We start from the raw sequence: 21,875 nt of genomic DNA on the forward strand, positions 1-21,875 counted from the left end.
GGCTCTCAGCCATCAGGACCATTCAGCATCTTTAAAGGCTGCATTCAGACAAGAGTGTCTCAGAAAGTGGAATATCTCCATGGTTTATTAAGGAGAACTGGTGGCTGAGAAACCAAACCCAGTTTGACTGGTGCTGCTAATGCAGCTTCATCACCGCTCACTGATTGCATGTTGGACTCGGTTCATCTCAAATGTGGCCGGGTTTTGCCTTGCATCGTGTCATCACAGCGTTTCTTGGCAAGTTTCATTCTTTTTCAAAGAACCAACAAGAGACAGTGAACCTCAACGTGTTGTTCAGACCGCAGACCAGCTGGCAAGTCAACAGAACCAACATTATATGTATATGTTGTTCTAAGTTACAAAGGTTGTTTGTTCTGTCTCTCTCACACAGAGACAGAGGTGTGCATGCAGTTTAGAGTGGAACAGATAGACAATAGTTAAAAAAAAGAAACAATAGGATTTAGCTATCTCAACCTCTGATGTAGTTCAAACATGGTTGCAATGGCAGAATATGAAATTCTACTGAAGATTCAATCTAAAATGATGGTGGTTTAGTCTACTGCTGGTCAAAGTAAACATATGCTTTGTGTGCAGGGCCAGATGTCAGGGGATGGGGGCCCATGGGCTTGAGCTGATCTATAGGCCCCTTCCCTCTTCAACCTTTTGGAAATATTTCAAAACTGGATCTTGGCTTTCAAAAATTATTTTATCTGTAGGGGTGGGACATTAGTGTGTTTATTTTGATTAAATAATTACATGGAGGGGCGTGCTGTGGTGGCGTAGTGGATAGTCTCTGTCTTTGTCTGACTTACTGTCTGTAAACCTTCTTCTTGCCTCAAAACGCTGGGAGTAGGTCAGCCACCCTCTGCTGGTTACAGTTATTACTGCCGATTTTAAACAGAGCCTCGGCTTTAATAGGATAAGTTTGTGTGGGTTACATATGCACTAGCAGGATGTTTTGTTTTTCACATGTATCTCTGACTTGAGTAAAGAAATTAAAAGAGCATTGCAAAGTTTCTATCTCAGGATGAGAGACAACAGGGCTCAGTTTGGCAGTGTTTAAATATCTGCTTCAAATGATTTAGTATAAGCAGATTTTATCCTTCAGAATTACAATTACAAGTACATGAAACTGAAGGCCCACACACACACACACACACACACACACACATGCACACATCTGCTTAAGATTCATTGTTGCAGATGAACAAAAAGCCTCCATCACACCTGTCCACAAAGCTTTCTTCGCTGGACTTACAGAAGGTAATTTTAACCTTCGGCTTCATTTAATTTGAAGCAGTGAGTGAAAAGGCCAGGATGGTCGTCTGGCTGGCTGGGCTAGCATGCAGCTCACTGTTGGACCTTAACAGGATGATTCACTGGCTTGATGTTAGACTTAATCCCAGAATTATTTCCCATGCACACACCTACACAACCACACGTACACACACAAGCACACGCAAATTTACACTTGCATGCAAACGTTTTGCTGGTGGAACTCCATTCAGATTTTTAATGCAGTTAGGGGTCGAGTTTCAGGGTCTGTAGCTAATCGCGTTTTAATTAAAAACTAAATAAGCAAGATTTCCTATTGAAAAACAGTTTCTGCTGCTAAATTATTGAATAAGTAGACATATGAGTTCAACAACAGATGTTTTTAAACAGATGTTTTTAAACTGTTATTTTTAAACTGTTGTTTTCAAACTGATATTTAAATGCTACTTTAGCCTTAAACAGCTTCACCTCTAGGCTAACTGCTTTTAGCACAACTTGAGCACAACAATAGTCTTCACCAGCATCCCATAAGATCAGTTCAGAAGCACAAATTAACTCTTAGTGGGACAAGAGAAGCAGCTTTGTCATCCGACACTGTGGTTTTTGCGGATGTCACTGGTGCGTCAGACCAGAAACGGACCAGAAACGTGCAAATACAAAGGGTCCCATCACAACTTTGGTTGTACAAAAAGCACACATAAAGAGTGATGCCTTGCTTTAAAATTTTTAACATGTTAAAATCTAAGTCATTTTATTAATAGAAATCAACACGTTAAAGTCTTAGCCTTAAATAATATTTAGTTTCTATGAATCTTTTTTTTTTTAAATTTTGGTCACCTTTGCAAAAATTCAATTTGCAAACTGCTTTACATCATTTGAGCTTTTCCATGTTTGTGATGATTTAAAAAGAATCAAACATTTAACAACTAGAAACAAAAAAAGCAAATATTAAAAACACAAATAAACCAAAACGTTAACTTGAAACAATTATCTCCTGATAATTTCATGTCTTGCAGTGTTGGACTGATTTGTGATTGCAGGCCTTCTTTCTGAGTGGCAGCCTTCAGTACAGTGAGCACATAGCCACCAGCTAATGACAGCATGTGGGCGAGCGGACTTAAAAAACACAGCTCAGTTGAAATTACTGTCTGCTTCCTCCTTCTTTTCTTTCTCTTGGCAAATCTGGGCAACACTCACAAACCAGCTTGCTTTTCCAAACACAGATCTGATACATGCAGTCTTGCAACACAAACTGAGTAGAGATTGGCCTACTCTCATTTCCTGTGTGAGGGGCTGTAGGGTTGGACATTTATTTATTTTTTGTTTTTTAAGAAGTACAGTATGAGCTTTCATGTGATCAATATATCCGCATCTGTGCTGCAGCAGTTGCTAGTTGACCCAACCAAACCAAGCTGAAGACTAAGCTCATTTCAAGGTGCTGAAACTACTGATCCCCAAAGGTTGTGCACAAACCTCAGTGTATTTACATGAAGGTTGCAGATTGCATAACACGGATTTCATTCAAACGTTTCAAAAGTGTCACAAATGTAATTTATTTGGGGGCTTAAGTGGCTATCCGCAAGGGCAGTGGTGCGCAGGAAGTGCGTAGCTATAAATCATTGATTGCACATTACTGCTCCAACACTATAGTCTTATGCTGAGAGAATATCCTGCCATCCATCCATCAAGCTGCCTGTCTGTTGGTCGTATACTGTTTTATCCTGGTTGCTGTGCCAACAGCTTTAGCAGATATCCCCAGACAACCTTCTCCCCGCGTAGCTCCTAGAGCTCATCTGATAACTGATATAATCTCTTCAGTGAGACAGAGGGAGATGTCACATCACAGTATAGGACATGACATAAACACCTCTACTGAAGATTTCGTCGAGATGGCTCCGTTTTGACAGAGAAGTTTCTCCCAAACAGTCAACCACCTCACTACGTCTCTAAGAGGAAACTCATTTCAGCTGCTTGCATTGTGTTTCATTTAGTAGCAGAACTAAACTTTTATACACTCTGAGTGGCCAGAGAGTGAGCAAAGCTTTATCTGGAGGTTCATACACTAAAAAAGAAAATACACAGTTTTTCTGATCTTGTATGTAAAGAACATGTCTTCTTCTGATTAATATGTCACTGTGCAGAAGAGATTAGGCAACCTGGCGACATGTCAATGATGTGTACTGCAACCAGTACAAAGGTGTTCTGTTTGTTCCCACATACATCCTGTGGTGAAACATTTTGTCCTCTGACCTATTGTTCTCTTCTAGTATCATATTTCATTGCCAGTGAATCCGAGGTTAAAGTTAGGGAAATACAACCCCCCAAAAATAAAACAAATAAGATTTTAAGCTGCTTTTGCAGTTGTTGGTAAAGCAAGTTCATGTTAACAGCGGTTCTTTAAATAGAAATGTGGGACATATGGCTTTATGTTGTATGAATCAAACAGATGTCAGGGTGAGAAGAAGGTGAAATAGGTGAGAAAGCCAGGCCAGGGTCACAGCTGCTGTATGGTTGTCATATTTCCAATAACTCCAGAATACCTGAGACCCGAAACATCCGCTGTGGGATCTCTGAGAGGAGACTAGATCAAATGTGGGATATTAGAAACTGAAAAACTTCAATTAGAATGTGGGAGAGAGGAAGAAATAAAGAGAAATGTAAGGCCAGGAAGGTGTGTCAGCGGGAGGATAACAGAAAGGTAGGGAGAAACGAAAATAAAGTTTGTGGATATTGAGAAAAAAGAGCAACATGAGGTGAGACGAAGAAAGATGGAAAATGTTTTTGTGGAGTAAGACGACAAAAAACAGATGACAATATACGATAGGGAGCAAAATGGGAGTGAAGATAAAAGGTATAAAAAAAAAAAACATAGTGCCAGAGAGGAGAAGTGAGGTGGCACGAAATAACAAAGAGATAAGAATTAATAAAAAGATAAAAGTGCTGCAGGATAGTTTTCTGCTTCACAGGCTTCCCGATACGACCCCAGCCCCCCAACACATACAAACAGATCACGAGTCACGATTGAGAGGAGAACATGTAGATAATCGATGCACTGGGATTAATAATGAGATTTCAGGAGCAAGACAGTTAAAGGGGGAGGACTGGGATTACGGCACCCCGGCCCAATTTCCAGCTGACAACGAAAGTAGCAAAACAAAGCTTCCGTAAGAGGATTGGAAGGTTTGAACCAAAAGCCGTCTCCGATTGAGCACAGAGAATTAGCGTGACATTACAAAAATGGAAATACAAGCATGTGGGCTTTTCCTTGGGTCTCGATTACACTTCACTGAAGATATTTCAGTTCAAACAACGGACATTCATGGACGTCGTTAGCCAGTTGTTGTCCCTACGTAGTCTGAAAGACATGTTAGACATCAAGGAGTTTTAACATTCATCATGTCATTAAAATGTACGCAGAAAGGCCAAAACTGAGACTCAGGCTGCGGTGGTGTTACTGCTAATGTTACTTCTGTTTTAGGGTGGGGTTATTATCCTGCTGCATAACACAACTGCTTACTAAAGATCAAAACAAAGAGGTTAAAATGTGTAGCTGACAATGACATTACCCACATAAACACATGCTATGAATCACTGAAAAAGGGTATATTTTATTATATTATTATATTATGTTTTATTATGTTAAGGGTATATTTTATTATGTTGAATAGTCATGTTAGTGATAGTCTGTGTAATATGCCCCTAAAATCATGGGCAGCTTTGTGTTTGTGCTCTGAATTTCTCCTCATTCATGTCTGAAGAAACCAGACAGAAAACTGAGAATAGAAATAAAAGAGGATTTGGGTGAGAAATGAGCTGTCTAGAAAACACCAATGAGACGGGGTGTGTGTGCGAGGGTGTGCGTGAGTGCAACGGCATACTGACAAACTGGAGAAGAAGTTTCAGCCTGAAAAATCTCTTTATTAAGAGCGGAATAGTCCATTTGAAAAAGTGCTTTTGGTCTCTGAACGGCGTGTGAAGGAGGCAGTGCCGCCACTCGTAATGCACACAGAGCACTAAGTGGCCTGGGAGTTTGGGTGTGGAGGCACCAAAAAATCAGGCTTGTGAAAAAAATGTTTAATCAAAACAACCACTTGTGGCTGAGACAGCGTTCAGAGCGGCAGTGTGCGCCGCTGTGTAGCGACTGGAAGTGAGAAAAGCAGGATGAAATTATTTTATTGTTGTAGACAAAAAAAAACATGTTGCAATTTATCATCTTACATGCAGTTATTCACTACTGAAGCAACAACATCACATGGCTCTGATCTGTTTCCTTAACAACATTTTGTTTCTATACACCTGTATACTCCAGACTAGCAAACCTCTCACACTCATAATTTTATAGATTTGGTCAGACCAAGTCTGACCATATCGTAATAGATATATTTATGATTAGAATATGACATCAGACTAATAAATAAAACCATTTTCAATACAGAAATGTGGGTATAATGACAAATATATTTAATATCTGCTTATTCCATACAAGCCTTGTCAGAATGCATATTCTGATTTATTGAATATTACCTGTGATAAATACATATAAACATTTGGTGTTAAATAATTAGCATGGCTAACAGAAGTTTGGACCCTTTAGTCCATGGAGACCAACACAAGCACATCATACAGTGTAATATAATATGTAATGTCTTCATTCTAGCCCTGCTGTACTTTTTAAGACAACTCTACATCTGAACAACAGCGTCTGACACCGCAGCTAATTACCGCTCACCTCTTTTATAACTGGTTCCTTTTCCAGCTTCAGTCGTACTTATATCTACTCATTAGCTTCGCTCGGCGCCCACCGGTGCAAGCAGCTAATTATTCCCCTGCACCAACTCGCCGTTCCAGGAGTTCAGCTGTTAGCGAACAGGGTTCAGGATGTGGGGTCAGCTGTGATTCTGAGCGCGCAGCGGCACGTCCTCTCATCGGTGTCACGCTCTTCTCGGTGCTGGGAGAGAGTGCTCTGTTGGCGCTCCAGTTAATAACGCTTTAGGGTCCGGGTTACACAGCATTCCGGCATGGGGTCGTGTGCTGTTTACAAGTAACAGGATTTCTGTGATTGGACATGGCTGTTTGACGATCACTGGCTTAAAACTGTTCACACAAGCAACATATTTTACCCTATGTTGGGTTATTTTTGCTTTTTTCCAATCACAAAACCCAACCGAGTCAGAAAGGGTTACGGAGCAGATTGAAACCCAGAGAGCGTAGACTGAAACAAGCACGCGGTGTTTCCACAGAGAAAAGGTAAGAGGAGCATTTTGACAGGAAAGCTGTGTAAATGAGACCTTGAACGTCTGAAAATAGTGCAAGAAGAGTTTCCTGGTGATCCAGTGATTTCCCCCCCTGCGGCTTTGCCACTAATGAGAACATCTGCATCTGTGGAACATACGGAGTGTGAGTGATCGTCGGAAGGGGAGCGTCGCCTGAGAGGCGGATGCAACTGTGAACTTACAGAGAGTCAGGGGTTCAACACGCCGCCAGAATCATGTAAAAATATTAGACAAAAATGGGATCCAGAAACAGTGAGGGAGATTGTGCTTTTTAAGTTACATAACCGACTTCTCTGGAAATGCCATTAAAAGCCAAATTACACATTTATTGCGTTTACTAATTCATATAATTTCTTCTTTTTGATTTTTCCTTCTTCCCAAGGTGCCAGTGCCCTGCTCAGTTCGAGGGACCTGAATGCCAGCAGAACAAGCACAGTTTCCATGGCAATGGCTATGCTTGGTTTCCTCCTATGATGCCTTGTTTTGAGAGCCATGTGTCGCTGGAGTTTATCACAGACGTGGCTGATGGACTGCTGCTGTACAGCGGCCCACTGGCACAGCTGCAAGCCTGGGACCACGAGGACTTCATGGCCATAGGTATGATGCAGAGACACTTTGGCTCAATAAAGAGAGGAAATGCTTTCAACCTTTTTATTTGTATAACATTGCAGTGGAAGGTAGCTGCACTCTGAATAAAATTAGACCAGAAAGTCTGCCAAATGTAAGGGAAAGGTGACATTTCTCACTTTAGAAGGAGCCAGTGACGGTTCTTAAATCGCTGCTTACTTAACTTCAGCCTCCCACTTTGCAAGACCTGACAATATGATGAGGCTGTATGCTTCTGTCACATCAAATCTAGAGTTTATGGTAATGTAAGGGCAGTGAATAACTGAGATGTTTGGTGAGTACTTCGGAAAAACGGATGGATTAGGTTGAGGTGTATTCCTTGTTCTGCACATTTGGGAAAACTATCTTTCTCCAGCTCAATTCTTTATCTTTAGGGAGTTAAGTTTAATGCAGAGTTGTTCTGTGAATGCAATGAAAGTCTGACTGAGTTGCAGGGAAACAAATGTACAATCCAGTTCACTGAAACGGTTGAACGTCTGTTGGTCTGCTAGACCACCATCATGTACTGGTGTGTTTTTATATGGCTGCTGAACTACGAACACATGGTTCCTTCCATTGTTTCCTCCTTCCTTCTTTCCAGGAGTACAGACATGCAGTGATAATGCTGTATTTTGTATATTTGAAAATTAACATACAGAACTAACATATCTTAAAAGTTGAGTTCGGAAAAAAAAGATTTACATGAAAAATGCATAGGAGCCCTGAAAGCATAACATCTCCCTAAAATGGGCCCGAACTCAGGATTGAGTGCTATTACACAGCTGCATGAAGGAAAACTCACATGCCCATATTTTATCATACTTCCCTCGCCTAGATAATGTGTTGAACCAGATATTTCACAAAGATTTATGGCGGATTGTCTGTACCATTGTCTGGAGTGACTGCACCCCGATGCGAGGCTGAAGAGAATAGAACAAGTTGGCAGCTACAAAAGGACACCTCAACCTATATACTGTTACATATGTAGACTTGATGAGGGGAAGCAGAAAGTTTCGGTAGAAAAGAACTTCCTGTCAAGTTGAACTCCAAGAGGCGAGCAAAGATGACTGGTGGGGAGTTTCTCACTGATGTTATCACTGTTCTTCATTCTCCAAAATGAGGCGCTACAGATGAGAAAAAGGTTGTGGAAATTTAGTTTTGTCTATGTGTCTAATTGCCAGAGAAGGTGTCTAATTTATTTATGCTGAAACCATTAAATCAAATTCAGCAGCATCAACAATCTCAATAAACAAATGTTACATTTATGTATCTGTGGTCTATGGGGGACCTTATGCAGCTGCTGACTAAATTTGGATTAAACAGAAGTGCAAATAATTGATATTCATTTTAATTGTATTTTTTTATTAGCTGTTCTAGACTAGTTGTGGATTTAAATAGCATTTCACTGGTGATGTTTTCCCTTTACATATAATTATCCAGTAATATTTTTACCTTTCCTGTCTACTTAACATTTTTTAATACAAAAACACGGTGGACCGCCTCGGTGCCCCGGCCACCAGGCTTAGCAGGTTTTCTGGGGGAAACCCTGGTGACGTTTGGAGTTAAAACGACAGACCTCTCTTTTCTCACTGCAGCTGTGTTCACAATGTTTTAAGAGAACAAAGCCGGTTTAATAGAGAGCAGGATTTATAGACAGATAAAACGAGAGCAGGAAGTGTTGTAGATCTTGGTATATTTAGTGTTTTAATCTGATAGACTAACACCTCCTCATATCTCTTGCTATTCTGTTCCTTGCACCGGTCTGCTCTCCTGGGAGAGATGCTGTTGTTCTATCACTGCCAAAGTAATAAGTGTGGGAGGGGAGGTCCGTAGGGAGAGGCGGGTGTGTTGTGTCTGTGTGCGTGTGTGTTGTGTGTGTGTCTGGATGTTTGGGTGCATGTTACCGGCAGGTTTGCTGTGTAATTCCTGAATGATTTCATTTTGCTCTCGTTGTTTTGTTGCAGAGGGTGTTTTGGGGTTTATTGGGTCGTAAAGACTTAGGATTAGGTTAGTTGAGTCGTTAGTGCGATCCATGTGCAGCGTGTAATTAGTCAGGCTGTATATATTTAGAGCTCTAATTAACTTGTTTCAAGGTTGACCTGGTGCATGTAACAAACCCATCAGGGAGCCCAGCCTGTGTTAGAGGCTCATGCTACAGAATTATAGACGGTATAAAAGTGTTTTTAATCATCTTTGGAATGTACAGAAAGATTTACTGCTCTGAATAATCTCCTTTATCATGTTCTTATTTAAAGTTGCAAATCCTACTACCGCTAAAATCCGATGCCACTCCGTTTTAGTTTGCATTTTGTGAAGAAGGAAGTTGCGGTCAGTGTCTTCTTCAGAGGTTTTTATGTTGTTTCCTTCAGTGGTTCTTGATGCAGCGCCCCCAAAGGCAGGGTAGTGAACAAGTTTTTCAATAGTTTGGATTGTTTGACAAGATGCAGTGTGAAAGTGAACCATATCAACTGAAAATGAAACAAATGTTGCAATTTTGCTCCATAATCGAACCAAGTTTACCTGACTATCAAGTGTGAAAACACCCTAACTGTCATGTTTTTGTCTTAATGGCCATTGTTGCTTTTTGAGGAAATTCTGGGTCTTCCCTGGAATCCCATTTCAGGAGGATGTATCCTGAAAACCTCCAGAGGCAGTCACCCATGGATCCCAGGCAACCTCAGCTTATACTTTTGTGCTTTTAGCCGACCTTTTTGCAAAGATTATCAACAAACCTTTAGTTTTCTTAAATTCTAAATGTGGGAATCATGCCTGGCTCAAATAAAGCTTCTTTGGGGTCTTAGAAACTTAACATAGCTTGTATTCAGCAAAGTTGTCAAATATATTGTGAATGGAGTTCTAAATGTTTTATTCTCACTTTAATGTGATACAACCCATGGCTAGAATATGATGGAATCATACCTCTTGGAGTAGTTTCAGTCAATTGTTTAACTTTGTGGAAGGAAATAACTGCAGTTAAAACAGAGTGCTTCCAGATCTGTTCGCGCTGAGGCACCTGCTAGCAGGAGACAAAGGCAAAACAAGGGATCTGGCAGCTGAAATACTGAAAGTGAATCAAAAAGTTGTTCAGGAAGGAAAATCAACTTGGAGTGTTACCAAAAATGTTGCTCTCTCCCAGCCAGCAGGACTTGACATTCGAGGTAAGTTCAGACAAAATAGGAAGTCGCAGTACAGAAAACAGCTTGGGAATAGAAAGAAGGAAGGGACGTGCTTTATGTATTAAAGGAGCAAGATTATTTAAAATCAACTTTTTTGAGCTTTACATCATGTTATAATGTTATTCCCGTATCATAAACATGATAACCCTGAGTGTTCCCTTGATACTTTCATGCCTGTACACAAAATCTTTTAATCTCCATGGAAACCATTCATTGTACAAAATGGATCCAGCAACTCCTTTGAGGCTGAGCTCCTCGTCAGAGATGCAGTTTCCAAGCTTCAACCTTACAGATCAGCCCTCCACTGCGACTCCCTCACTCAGCTCCTTCAGACTAGCCAGAAGCAATTAGCAAACACCCAGTGGAACTGCACATCTGCTGAGCTCTTTATTTTAGCTACTTCTCAGTGCAACGCCAGTAAAAATGTTGTTAAAGGGTTAATAAAGGAGCCATATCGTGATGACTTCTTGGAAGTGGGGTTTCAGAAAAAGCAGGAGTTTTAAAGAGACAGAGGCTCAATTTCAAGGTGTTAAATTACAAAGTTAAATTTCTTCTAAGACACATTCTGACAACTGAAGGTAACATAGTTACCTGATTGAGCTATTAAATGGCACTATGTGCCTGCAAAAAACATAATGCTACTCCACTTAAAACTGGCAAATGTCAGAAAATAAAAGAAAAATGACTGACCTTTATATCTGTTGTGTATTACAAAAATGTACCTGCAGATTTTTTCGTTGCTATCTGGGCTCGTATTTCTACAGGTTGGAAGGGATCCGGTTTGTCCTGTTCACATTCCTCATTGGCTTTTTCTTCAGTACAAATAATACTTACATGCACTATGCTGCAGAGCTGTAGCTCTTCCAAAGCCACCCACTCAACCAACCCTGTTTTCCTGCCGAAGGGCAGCTGCGCCAAGCCGGCCCTGCTGTGCATGCCAGAGAAGGTGGAAGGTTTTCGCATAGAAACACTGTCAACACAGCAGTGTGCTGTTTCCAGTCTTTAGGCACTTGGAAAACAGGATATTACATGGATTGAACAGAGCGTAATGTGTGTGTATGTAGAGGCCAAAACGGTACCAAAAAAAAATATCCTCGGCTGACCTCTGGGAGATATTGAATTTAAAATCAGCATACTTTCAGAAAAACATAAGGCCTTAGATTAGCATAAATGTGTTTCAGATTTAAGGTGGTCAAAACAGTTTCCACATCTAGAGATCCAGATTTACCGCACTTCATGAAGGATTAATTTTTTTATTGACCAATGGTGAACACATATTTTATTCATGGGAGTAGCAACACAGAAAAAGAATAATAAAGTTGAAGTCATGCCACTTGTTCCAACAACATTCTAGCCTAGAGTGGCAAAGAGTTAGGTTTCAAAACATAACTCTTTGTCTTTGGATAATACCTCACAAACTGTTTAGCTTATCTGTTAGTCAGAATATAGTGTACATTGACAAAAGTATTATTGATTATTAAGGATTATGTAACATCAACTTTTTCAAGCTTCAGTTGTTATTTTCATAACAACTGAAGGTAACATAGTTATGTGATCAACATATGGACTGACACTATGTGTCTGGAAAATAAATAATATCCCCCTTCAGTTTTTATGCTTTTTATTGAATCAGGATTTCTTTACACACCCGGCAGTGACTGAGGCCTTTTTCACATATTTTTTTGAAACATTACAAACGTAAGATATAAAATGATACAGGAAATAGGAAGAGATGAGGATTGGACATATAGCATATCGCAGGGTTCACTCACAAGCTAGAACAGTCTGGAATTTAATTGAAGTATTTTCCAACTCTAAGTAAGAAAACATAAAATAGAGAATTAAATCAAATCACATCAGAACTGTCTTTCATTCCTTTCTAGTGTCTTTCTGCCAGTCTGATTGTTGGGGGTCAAAGCCTGCCATTTATTCTTCTGATGGAAGAAGCAATGGCTTTTGGAATGGCTTTGGAACCAAAACTACCTTTGGTAGTAGTTTTGGTTCCACAACTACCACAACTACTGCAGATTTGGTAGTTTTGGAACCGTGGCAGAGAAACCTACACAAGCAGTTTTCTCCATGGACGCACCTTGTTTGCTTGAAGCTGGATTTGGTGAAGGTGCTAAGCTTCCAAATTGAAATTTACTTCAGAAACAAACTTCTTCGTGGAATGAAGATAAAAATATCAATTTTAAATGAGCTATGCTGTAAATAATTTTATTTTTAACTGTGATGTCTTTGATAGTGGTGCTCAAATCTTATTTTTCAAATATATGGAAATCAAGTCTCTTTTTTTACCTACACTAAGAATTGTTATCTACTCAACAACGAACTAAACATGGCATTTTGTAAAAAGCAGACAAATTAATCATTACAAATACTAAACATTAAAAAGGTATTACTAATTTGCCTTATTAAAAGTATGCTTATTTTTGTTTCCGTTAAACCACTTTGTGTATTGTGTATAATTTGTTTTAAAAATGTTCCTCTCATAGATCTATATTTTTTAGAAAGTGCCCATCAGCTGCTAATTCTGACCTTGAACAAAACCATTCAAATAGCCACAAATGGTCAACGCACCCGACTTCAGACACAGCAACTGGGACGTTAACATTGACCTACCTATATAATTCAAGTGATATCTAAAATAATAAAATTACTTCTAATTTGTTAAACTACATATTAATATCTGCCTTCATTCTGTGTGGATCTTTTTTTTTGTTTTGCTTCTTCTCATGAGGTCGGGCAGCTTCATTAAGCTGCTCATATAACCTGTTCTCTTACCTTTGCTGGGAGATTGTTTGTCGTCGTGGTGATTTGTGCCGGTTCTTATCAGCAATAAAAGGCGAACATGACTGGGAGCAGCGGGCTTCACTCGTCGACACGTGCATGCAATACCCGGCAGCCAGAGCCCAGCGCGTTTCCAATCAATACGCAAATTAACAAGACAAATGAAATTCGCTTAATTACATTGGGCCTTTTCAATCAGGCGCAGACAGGATGTCAGATAGGAATTTCCCCTGGCCCAGCAGGAATGTATTATTCTTACCTAATGCAGCTGTTTGCTGGTTCACATGGCACCGCTGCTGAAACAGAAGATGGAGGGACAAATTGAGACCATGCCTGGGGAAAAAAAGATGAAAACGTCTTGCACACAAACAGATTCACTTTTGCATTCTGCTCGGTTTGCACCAAGCTGTCATACAGCAGCTCCCATAGCCTGACTCCAGACTAGCTATAAAAGAGGAAGTGGTGGATGCAGAGATCCAATATGCATTGACTGCAGGGCTGGCTAGCTGTCTGACACACCATTTATACAAGGCGCTCTGTGCTCTAAACTTGCTGTTTCACCTGCTGATTTGTACACAGACTGACTTCTGCGGGCTCCAGCCTCTGTGAGACTGATGTTTGCTTCTGTCACGGGAACGGAGGTGGGGAGTGCAGAGCAGTGTGATTTGTAATGCTGTTTATGCAGCCCATATGCTCTCAGTTTGACGTCTGTGTAGCTCCAGATCCGCAGAAGTGGAAAAAAGTTTTTTTATATTTAAGAGCCTCCCTGCCCCCATCTCTGCAGGAACTCCAACTAGCCTTGTAGACAAAGCAAACGTTTCTCCTCTGTCCTCCTTCTCGTCCTCTCTCTGCTTCTTGCCTTTGGTTGAAGTAGGAGGTAATGCATTACGTATGAGGAGCGGTAAAGAGGCCCAGTCTTGTGCTAACCTTGTTTCTCCCAGATTATTTAAAAGGCTTCCCATCTTACGTAGACCTTCTGGTCCACACCCAGTAGAGCTTTACATTTTGCTTCTTCTTGTCTTGCCTGTCACTCTTTGTTAGTCTCTCTGAGGCGCGTTCACAGCTTGAATTCCTATTTGCTGGAAAACACAAGAATGTTTAATTATTATTATTATTGCAACAGACTTTAAACGTGAGTTGCAGCAGATGCTATTTTCCCATTTGGCTGAAAAAAAGATGAGAGGAAAAAAAAAAAGTTCCGGAAGTACTTGTTGCTGATTGGCTGATCAGTGTTTGTTTTAATCCAGTAAATAACAGAGAAATATTTAAAGGGGCAGTGTTATGTGTTTTCCAGTCACATGGTGTCATTTTGTAGCACAATGAAGTAACTTTTAGTTTAGTTAAAAAATGCTGTACTGTATATCAAACATAACTTAAAATAAATTTTACTTTGTAATTCAATGCCTTGAAATTGGGCCTCTGTCTCTTTAAAAACTCCTCCTCTTTCTGAAACTGAAACTTCTCTAGTTAGCACACGATTTGCTCAGAATGAAATAATAAACCGGTATCTACTTACCAAGGTTAATTTGAATAAATCTGGTTTATTTAGACTGTTACCAGACCAATAGGTGACTTTTTCCCCTTGTATATGTTTTCCTGCTAGTTTTCTTTCAGAAATGTTGTGAATGTTTCGGTAAAGAAAAGCTTTACCTTACCTAGAAATGGCTTTGTTGCTACAAATTACCACCTGCTCCCAGGTGTTGTGTTTCCTTAATGCTGTGACAACTGCAGTCATTTGAGGTGGAACTGAATACTGATGAATCGCTGCACATAAAGGCCTGATTTAGCGAATGAAGCACTTGTTAAACTGTGTCGATCGTTAGCCAACAACACACAGTAGCTCAGCAGTCCATGAAAAAATCTGGCTTCTTCTTCCTGTAGTGGGGAATATGTTTGTACTCCCAGCTCTGCTCCAACAGCTCCTCTGCTTGAACTGCTCTGTCTGTTTTAGTCCATCTCTCAGTTTTTTTTCGCCTCTCAGGTGCCTGCTTCTTATCACCAATTGACCTTTTCCCAAATTTAGTGCTAACTCATGCTTCCTCTAAATCGGTCCTCTCTCTCCTCTTCTGTCACCTTGTCCACAGGTTGTTGCTGCACCTTTTATCCATTCTTCTTCTTATTTTTCTCCTGTCTTCCGTTTGGCTCTTACAGCAGCCTGTGGCTCTCTCTCATTTCTGATTTGAATCTCCTCAGCATTCTTCTTTGGGACAGCTGAAATTCATCATTAGTTCCCTTGAAAATTATCACATTATTATGAAAACAACGTGCTTAGCTCTGTGACAGGCTGGCGACCTGTCCAGGGTGAACCCCGCCTCTCGCCCGGAACGTAGCTGGAGATGGGCACCAGCAACCCTCCCGACCCCATTAGGGACAAGGGTGAACAGAAAATGGATGGATGGATGGATGGACGTGCTTAGCTTGACCAACCAATCGGTTGTCAAGCTAACCTTTCTTTTTTAAAAGCCATACCCATTTCTCCTCACAAAAATGATTCACATTACAGACCCAATCGAACTTATACAATAAGTTTGTTAAAAAAGAATCTAACATGTGCATGCGTGGGTTCTCTCCGGGTACTCCGGCTTCCTCCCACAGTCCAAAAACATGACTGTTAGGTTAATTGGTCTATCTAAATTCTCCCTAGGGGTGTGTGTTGTGTGTGAATGGTTGTTTGTCCTGTATGTCTCTGTGTTGCCCTGCGACAGACTGGCAACCTGTCCAGGGTGTACCCCGCCTCCCGCCTGGAACGTAGCTGGAGATAGGCACCAGCAACCCTCCCGACCCCATTAGGGACAAGGGTGAACAGAAAATGGATGGATGGATGGATGGAAAAAAGAATCTTTAATTCCACCTAGTGACAAGAGTTCTATACGACAGCATATTAGGGCCATTGTAGATAGAAAATAAGAAGAGTAGTTTTAGGCTGAAATATTTTGAGATCTCAAATTTTCTAGATGAAACAAGGATATTGATGAGTTCCAAAAGTCAAAAATCTGCAAGAGAAATCTCAGAAATTTTGAGATTAATCTCAGACATTTTGTGGAAATAACAAAGAAATTTCCGAGTTTGAAAAGTCAAAATATTGACTAGAAAAACCACAGAAAATTTGAGATCAATCTCAGAAATTTTGTAGAAAAACTTGAAGATTTATTTGTTTAATTTGTTGAAAATGTTCAACTTTTGGAGTTTTAAAAGTCAAAAGTTTTTAACTTTTGAAAGTCAGAAATCTCCAAGAGTAATCTAAAAATATCCAAATGTTTGGGTGGAAATTTACTCCTTTCTTTTCTCTCGATCTATAACGGCCCTATTACATTGTCATAGTTTTACAATGTGGCTTTTGTCATGTTAGAAATATTTAGTTTAGGTGGTTTATTCTTTTTTTTTTGGCTATTTGAATAGGATGTAGCTTAATTAATCATTTACATTACAGCATATGTCAATTAAATGTAACAAGTGAATAAATACTAAATATTTATAGCACTGAGGTAGATTATGGAACAAAACAGAAGATGAACTTCCATTGTAATTTTCAAACTGTTGTAATTTTAGCGATATTCTCAAATCCATTTGGCCAAGTAGGAAACATTTTTATCTATTTTACATTTTAAAGGCTGTGGTGAGATATCATAGCAGTTTTTTGTAATTTCTTCAAGATTAGTTCAAAAAGGAAGTGTTAATTAGCTTAAGTGTTATATATGTCAGAGCTGGGGAAATAATTTCAGGAATAGTGTCAAAGTATCTTGTTAAAACAAGAAACTTTCCTGTGTAATAAAATACAAAACTTGTTAAAGCCCGTTTTCTATTTTGTTTTAACAGAAATTAAAGCTCATTGAAGCCAAAATATGTTACTGTACATTTAAACAAGACAGGTTGTAACACAACCGGCGACATTGACGATCGCCCAGAGCCGACGCAGTGAGACGATGGAGAGTCGGGGTCTTCAGCTGAAGCCCAAAGTGCAGAGACGTTTAAGCAGCAACAAGAGATTAGAGCATTGGCCGACTCCTGTGACGTCCAGCTTCAACTCACCGGTGCATTCAGTCCGAATGAGTTAGAATGTCTGAATTAGCAAAAGTCATTATGGAGCTTTTTTAATCTAGACTGAAACCAACATATTTTTAGCTGGAACTGTAAGAGAGCCAAAAGGGATTTGGTTTATTCTTCTTTTTTTTTAAATTGACACCCAGTAGCAAATGCTTTAGGTGCAAAGTGAATCCCTGATTTTGGCATTGGACCTGTGTGAGTATAGCTTCAGGCTAGCCATGGGGAAAATTAGAAACAATGAACTGCTGGACTCACACTGTGACAGGATAATATTTTTAATTGAAAAGCAGGACGTGCTTCAGCATTGGCATGAGACATAATTCCAGACATATTCTCTCCAGAAACGTCAGTAGAATTACCAGGTTTTACACTTAGTTCTCATTTCAGAACTTCCTGCGAGGAAGAGTTAATGCCAATAATTCTGGTGGACAGTTATCCCACCCTGGGATTTCCCTCGATTGCTCATAACTGGCGTTGAGTTGATAGTAATTCATCCACCGTCAATTCTCAAAGCAGGAGCAACAGAAAGGTACTATTGTTGAGGTATCTGAGTGCTACAGATCACACCAGCCCTGTTTAGTTCCCTTCAATCAAATTCTAGTTTGTTTGTGGAGAAAGTTTAGTTTGTTTGGGGAGGTGGGAATGCATTATCGAACTCTGACGTTGATAAAAAAAAAAAAAATCCAGCAAACTCTGGTCCTAAAAAACCTTGGTCTCTGCTTCGTTGAAGTGAACTCTGGTGCGGTTTGAAATCAAATGTTAATGTCAAACACATAGGAAAACACTCCAAAATGTGGAAGCGAACTAGTGCAGGGCATTTTCAGTAAATATAACTGAAGCAAATGAGTCTAGCGGGAGCAAGAGAAATGGCTCGTGGTCTTTGCCAAAGAGTAGAGAAATCCTCCAACTGCTAAAATCTGACATGGCTACATTTATGTTTACCTTTCATGAAGAAGGAAGCTGCACTCAGCATCTTCTTTAGAGACTTTTGAGTCCTTTTCTTTAGTGGTTCTTAAGGGGGGGGGGGGGGGGGGGGGGGGGGGGGAGTGCACTATTGCATCCTGTTTGTTAGATGTGGAGATGGTAGCTAATAAAAAGGTAATTAACACCAGAACCTCCAACACCTGTACAGATGTTTGCATATCTACCAAGGTTATTCATAATATGTCTCCAATACCTTTACTCTAAAAGTATCTTCTCGATCTTTTTATCTATAACGATACTGAAGTTGTGCCAGAAATGTGATAATATGTGTACAACATATAAAAACAATGCTAAATGTATAACTCCTGGCAACATCATCTGAAATATTCCCTGGTAGAGGATGACAGTGTTTTTTTTGTTTGCTTGTTTTTGCCTGGCACATTGCGACTTTGTTCCACCAACCCAGGGCAAAATGCTCTGCATAAATAATGGCCTTAAACACAACATTTCAAGATGCTTTGGGGTAATTGTCGTTTCCCACTTGAACTTTTGGAGTTCAGTCTTCATAATGATGGATTGTCAATGTGGGTTGGTACAAATGCGTTCTTATAGTTATTTACATAAGGTGCAAAGCACACCAGCTATCTTAACCAGTTCATTAACTTTTAATTTCCCATTTGAGTAAGTCAGAAAATAGAATGCAATAACTTTTGTGTGATGTTTGTTGACTGTTATGAAGGGGGAAAAAAAACACATCCCAACCTGCTTTTGGAAAATAATCTTCATTGAGCAAATATATACAGTTTAGCCTGCTTTGTGGCGTTTTTAATACATGAATGCCTCATGCGGTTCGTTGCCATGCGTTTCAGATGAAGATGGCAGGAAACCTTAAAGTGGTCATACAGCAGGTCTCACACTCTTCTTCTCCCACTCTTCTTCTTTCTTTCTCCATCCAGAGCTAATAGACGGGACCCCAACCTTGAAAATCAACCATGGCTCTGGCACGCTTGTGCTACAGCTGCCAGGGAACATCAATGTGGCAGACAGGCGCTGGCATCGGCTGGACGTCCGTAGCAACAGCAAGGTGAGACACTTCATTTAACACAGGCTGGCAGTTGTTTAGCATATTACCTGCAGGTGTTAGCTGCACTCTGTGCTGTACGGCTGCAGATGTTCCACCAAACAGATCTTAAAGAAATATTCCTGTATGCAATGTTTATGTTTTATCCATTTAATATGGGATGGATAACACTTAAAATTCCGTCCATGTGAGTAGCCTGATGCCCAGTCCGTTCAGCCCTCAGTGTTTGACTTTTGTAATTGTGTATTTATGATGGGATGTTGAATGTTGAGAGTGTTTCTTTGCTTACTGAAGATGCTTAAAGAGTCATTTAAAGCTTAATCCATCTGGAACATGCAGTGTTATGAAAATGTACATGCCAGATTACAGTTTTCTTCTGTTTTTGCTTGATGTCACACTTACATCTTTGCTAAAACAGATGTTTAAATCATACAAATGTAAAAAGACAGCTCATCTTCAATAATGATTTTATTCAGTCAAGGGAGAAGGCTTGCACTCGTCTTCTGACATTTACATGTTGTTCCCTTCAGTGGTTGTTGGTGCAGCGCCATCACAGGTGAGGAGGGGAACAGTTTTTTCAATTAGTTTGGTTAGTTTGACACAGTGCAGTGTGAAAGAGAACCACACCAGCTTTCACAAATATTGATGTTTTAGTCCCCGGCTGAACAGATTGTACTGGACTACCAGGTGTGAAAACACCTGAGAGGTTTTCTGACCAGTCTGCAGTGCTGTGGCAGTTATTCTGGGTTCTGTTATGACCTCCTGGATGTAAATGCACATCTGTAGTATTTTTGGTAGACTGGTCACATCTGGGAAGGCTCACCGCTCTTTCATTTTTCTTCCATTTGTGATTAATGGTACACACCTGTACCAATATCTTTATAACCCATTCCAGACTGATAGATGCAAAGTAATTAGTTTCTCATCTGTTCTTCATTTTCTTTAGATTGGGGCGTAATTAGCTTTTTTGAGCACTTTCAGCCACATTATGATAAGATAGGTATTGTTGTAACATTTTACACCCAGGTCTTATTATTCCCTCACTTGTAGACTCAAGGAATCAGTTAAATTGCCTCAAAAAATGGAGGTAGTTTATGATTTCATGAGGAGATTATTGTATTTTCAACTCAAGCTAAGTGGGACTGGACAGATTATTTCTCTCTTATCAAATGAAATCATAATGTGAAACTTCTTTAAAAGCAAAAACCGAATCAACAAAAAGTTAACTATGACAACAGTAATGCAGCTTTGATACCGCTTGTTAAAGACAATCTATATGTTCTGAGTTGTGCTATCTCAGTGTCTTTCGTAGTCTAAGTCTAGATATTTATGAGTAAAGTTTTATTATTTTGTTGTTATTCTAATTTTATTCTGTCCTTAAAAAATATAATAAATTCTGATGGTTCCTGTTGAGCCAATCTGAGTGTTGTTGCGCAACACCCCCCCCTCCTTTCTGTCTCTACTCTCTCACTCTCGTACTTCCTCTTCTGAGAGGGGAGATGTGCTACCAGCTCTCCGTCTAACGGGTACGTTGAGTTTCCTAAATCTGCTGGGATTTACCCTGTCCAGAACTGAAGTAAACTCTGTTTAAGCTGGTTTCGAGAAACGATTCGCCTGGTTATCTGACGGCCTACATCCAGGTGTCCCACCCTTCTTCCCCCTGTGAATTAGCCAGACTGAGCAGCCTACAGCCAACTAGTTTCACAGAGCACACCTGTTAACGGTCGCTCGTTCTCTATTTTACAACTTGCATTTGTTATTGAACCAGGTAGGTTTTAGTAACTCGGGCGAGTCCCAAGGATGTTGTTTTAAATATGGGCTACCAGCAACCTAAAAACATTTTCCACTTTTTCCTCTCCAGAATCAAACATCACAGCTATTTTACAACCATCAAAGAACTTTAAGGTGACTCATTAACTGAATGTCCACAACATCTTTTAGATTTTCTTTATGCTAAATATTTTATTAGTAAGGCATTTTTGCAAGGGTCAGTACAGCTTAATTCAGTAGCAGAAATAATCAAATAAGTAAAATCAGTCATCTAGTCTATCTTTCCCTACTGCTGATACTGAGTACTAAAAAAGGGAACCTTTGAGAGAGACGGACGGAGTTTGGCGTCTCGAACTCCAGACCTGGCACGACGACGAAGAAGGTGTGGCAGCAGGAGGAAGATGTTGATCGGCGAAGGCCAGGATCTCCGCAGGTCTGATGAGCCTCCTCTCCGCATGGATGCTGAGGTCACACAGGACTTGGTGCTGGCAGGAAAAAAGGCACCAGTTCTTCTTCCTTGTCTTTGTCTTCATCTTTGTCTTTGGGGTCAGAACCCAGCCGATGAGAGAAGTGCGATTCGAAGCCACAGATTGTGGGCCAGACGGGTTGGTCTCCATGAGGAGGACAGTCTCCGGCTCCGTGGCCCCGGCTCTTCTTCAGCTGCAGAGTTCTTTGTCCATCTCGATCTTGGCTCGAAGCTGCCCGGAGGATCCAACGAACGGTTCCTCTTTTGCACCCACCTTATATAGGGTTCATCTGTCTGCTTAGACAGATGATCTCATATCCGTCACTGTCTTAAGAGACATCATGTCATAATGTCTGTGCCAATGTCTCAGGGCTGCTCAACCTCCTGTTTCCATATAAGGTGCTGATCATCTCTGCTCTCCTGTTAGTTCCCCTTTTTCCCTTCCTGTCACCTTTCACCTACCATCTACC

General features: G+C 40.3%; 1 protein-coding gene across 1 annotated transcript in view; it reads left to right on the forward strand.

Annotated features, from left to right (window-relative positions):
- Positions 1-21,875, forward strand: part of LOC114143237 (neural-cadherin) — a 316,981-nt gene that overhangs the window by 215,308 nt on the left and 79,798 nt on the right. Inside the window, exons 27-28 of the mRNA XM_028015094.1 lie at positions 6,931-7,145; positions 19,045-19,172. Of these exons, the coding sequence (XP_027870895.1) occupies positions 6,931-7,145; positions 19,045-19,172 (343 nt within the window). The remainder of the gene's footprint in view (positions 1-6,930; positions 7,146-19,044; positions 19,173-21,875) is intronic.

This window comes from Xiphophorus couchianus, chromosome 4 (assembly GCF_001444195.1).
Source record: "Xiphophorus couchianus chromosome 4, X_couchianus-1.0, whole genome shotgun sequence".
NCBI lineage: Eukaryota > Metazoa > Chordata > Actinopteri > Cyprinodontiformes > Poeciliidae > Xiphophorus > Xiphophorus couchianus.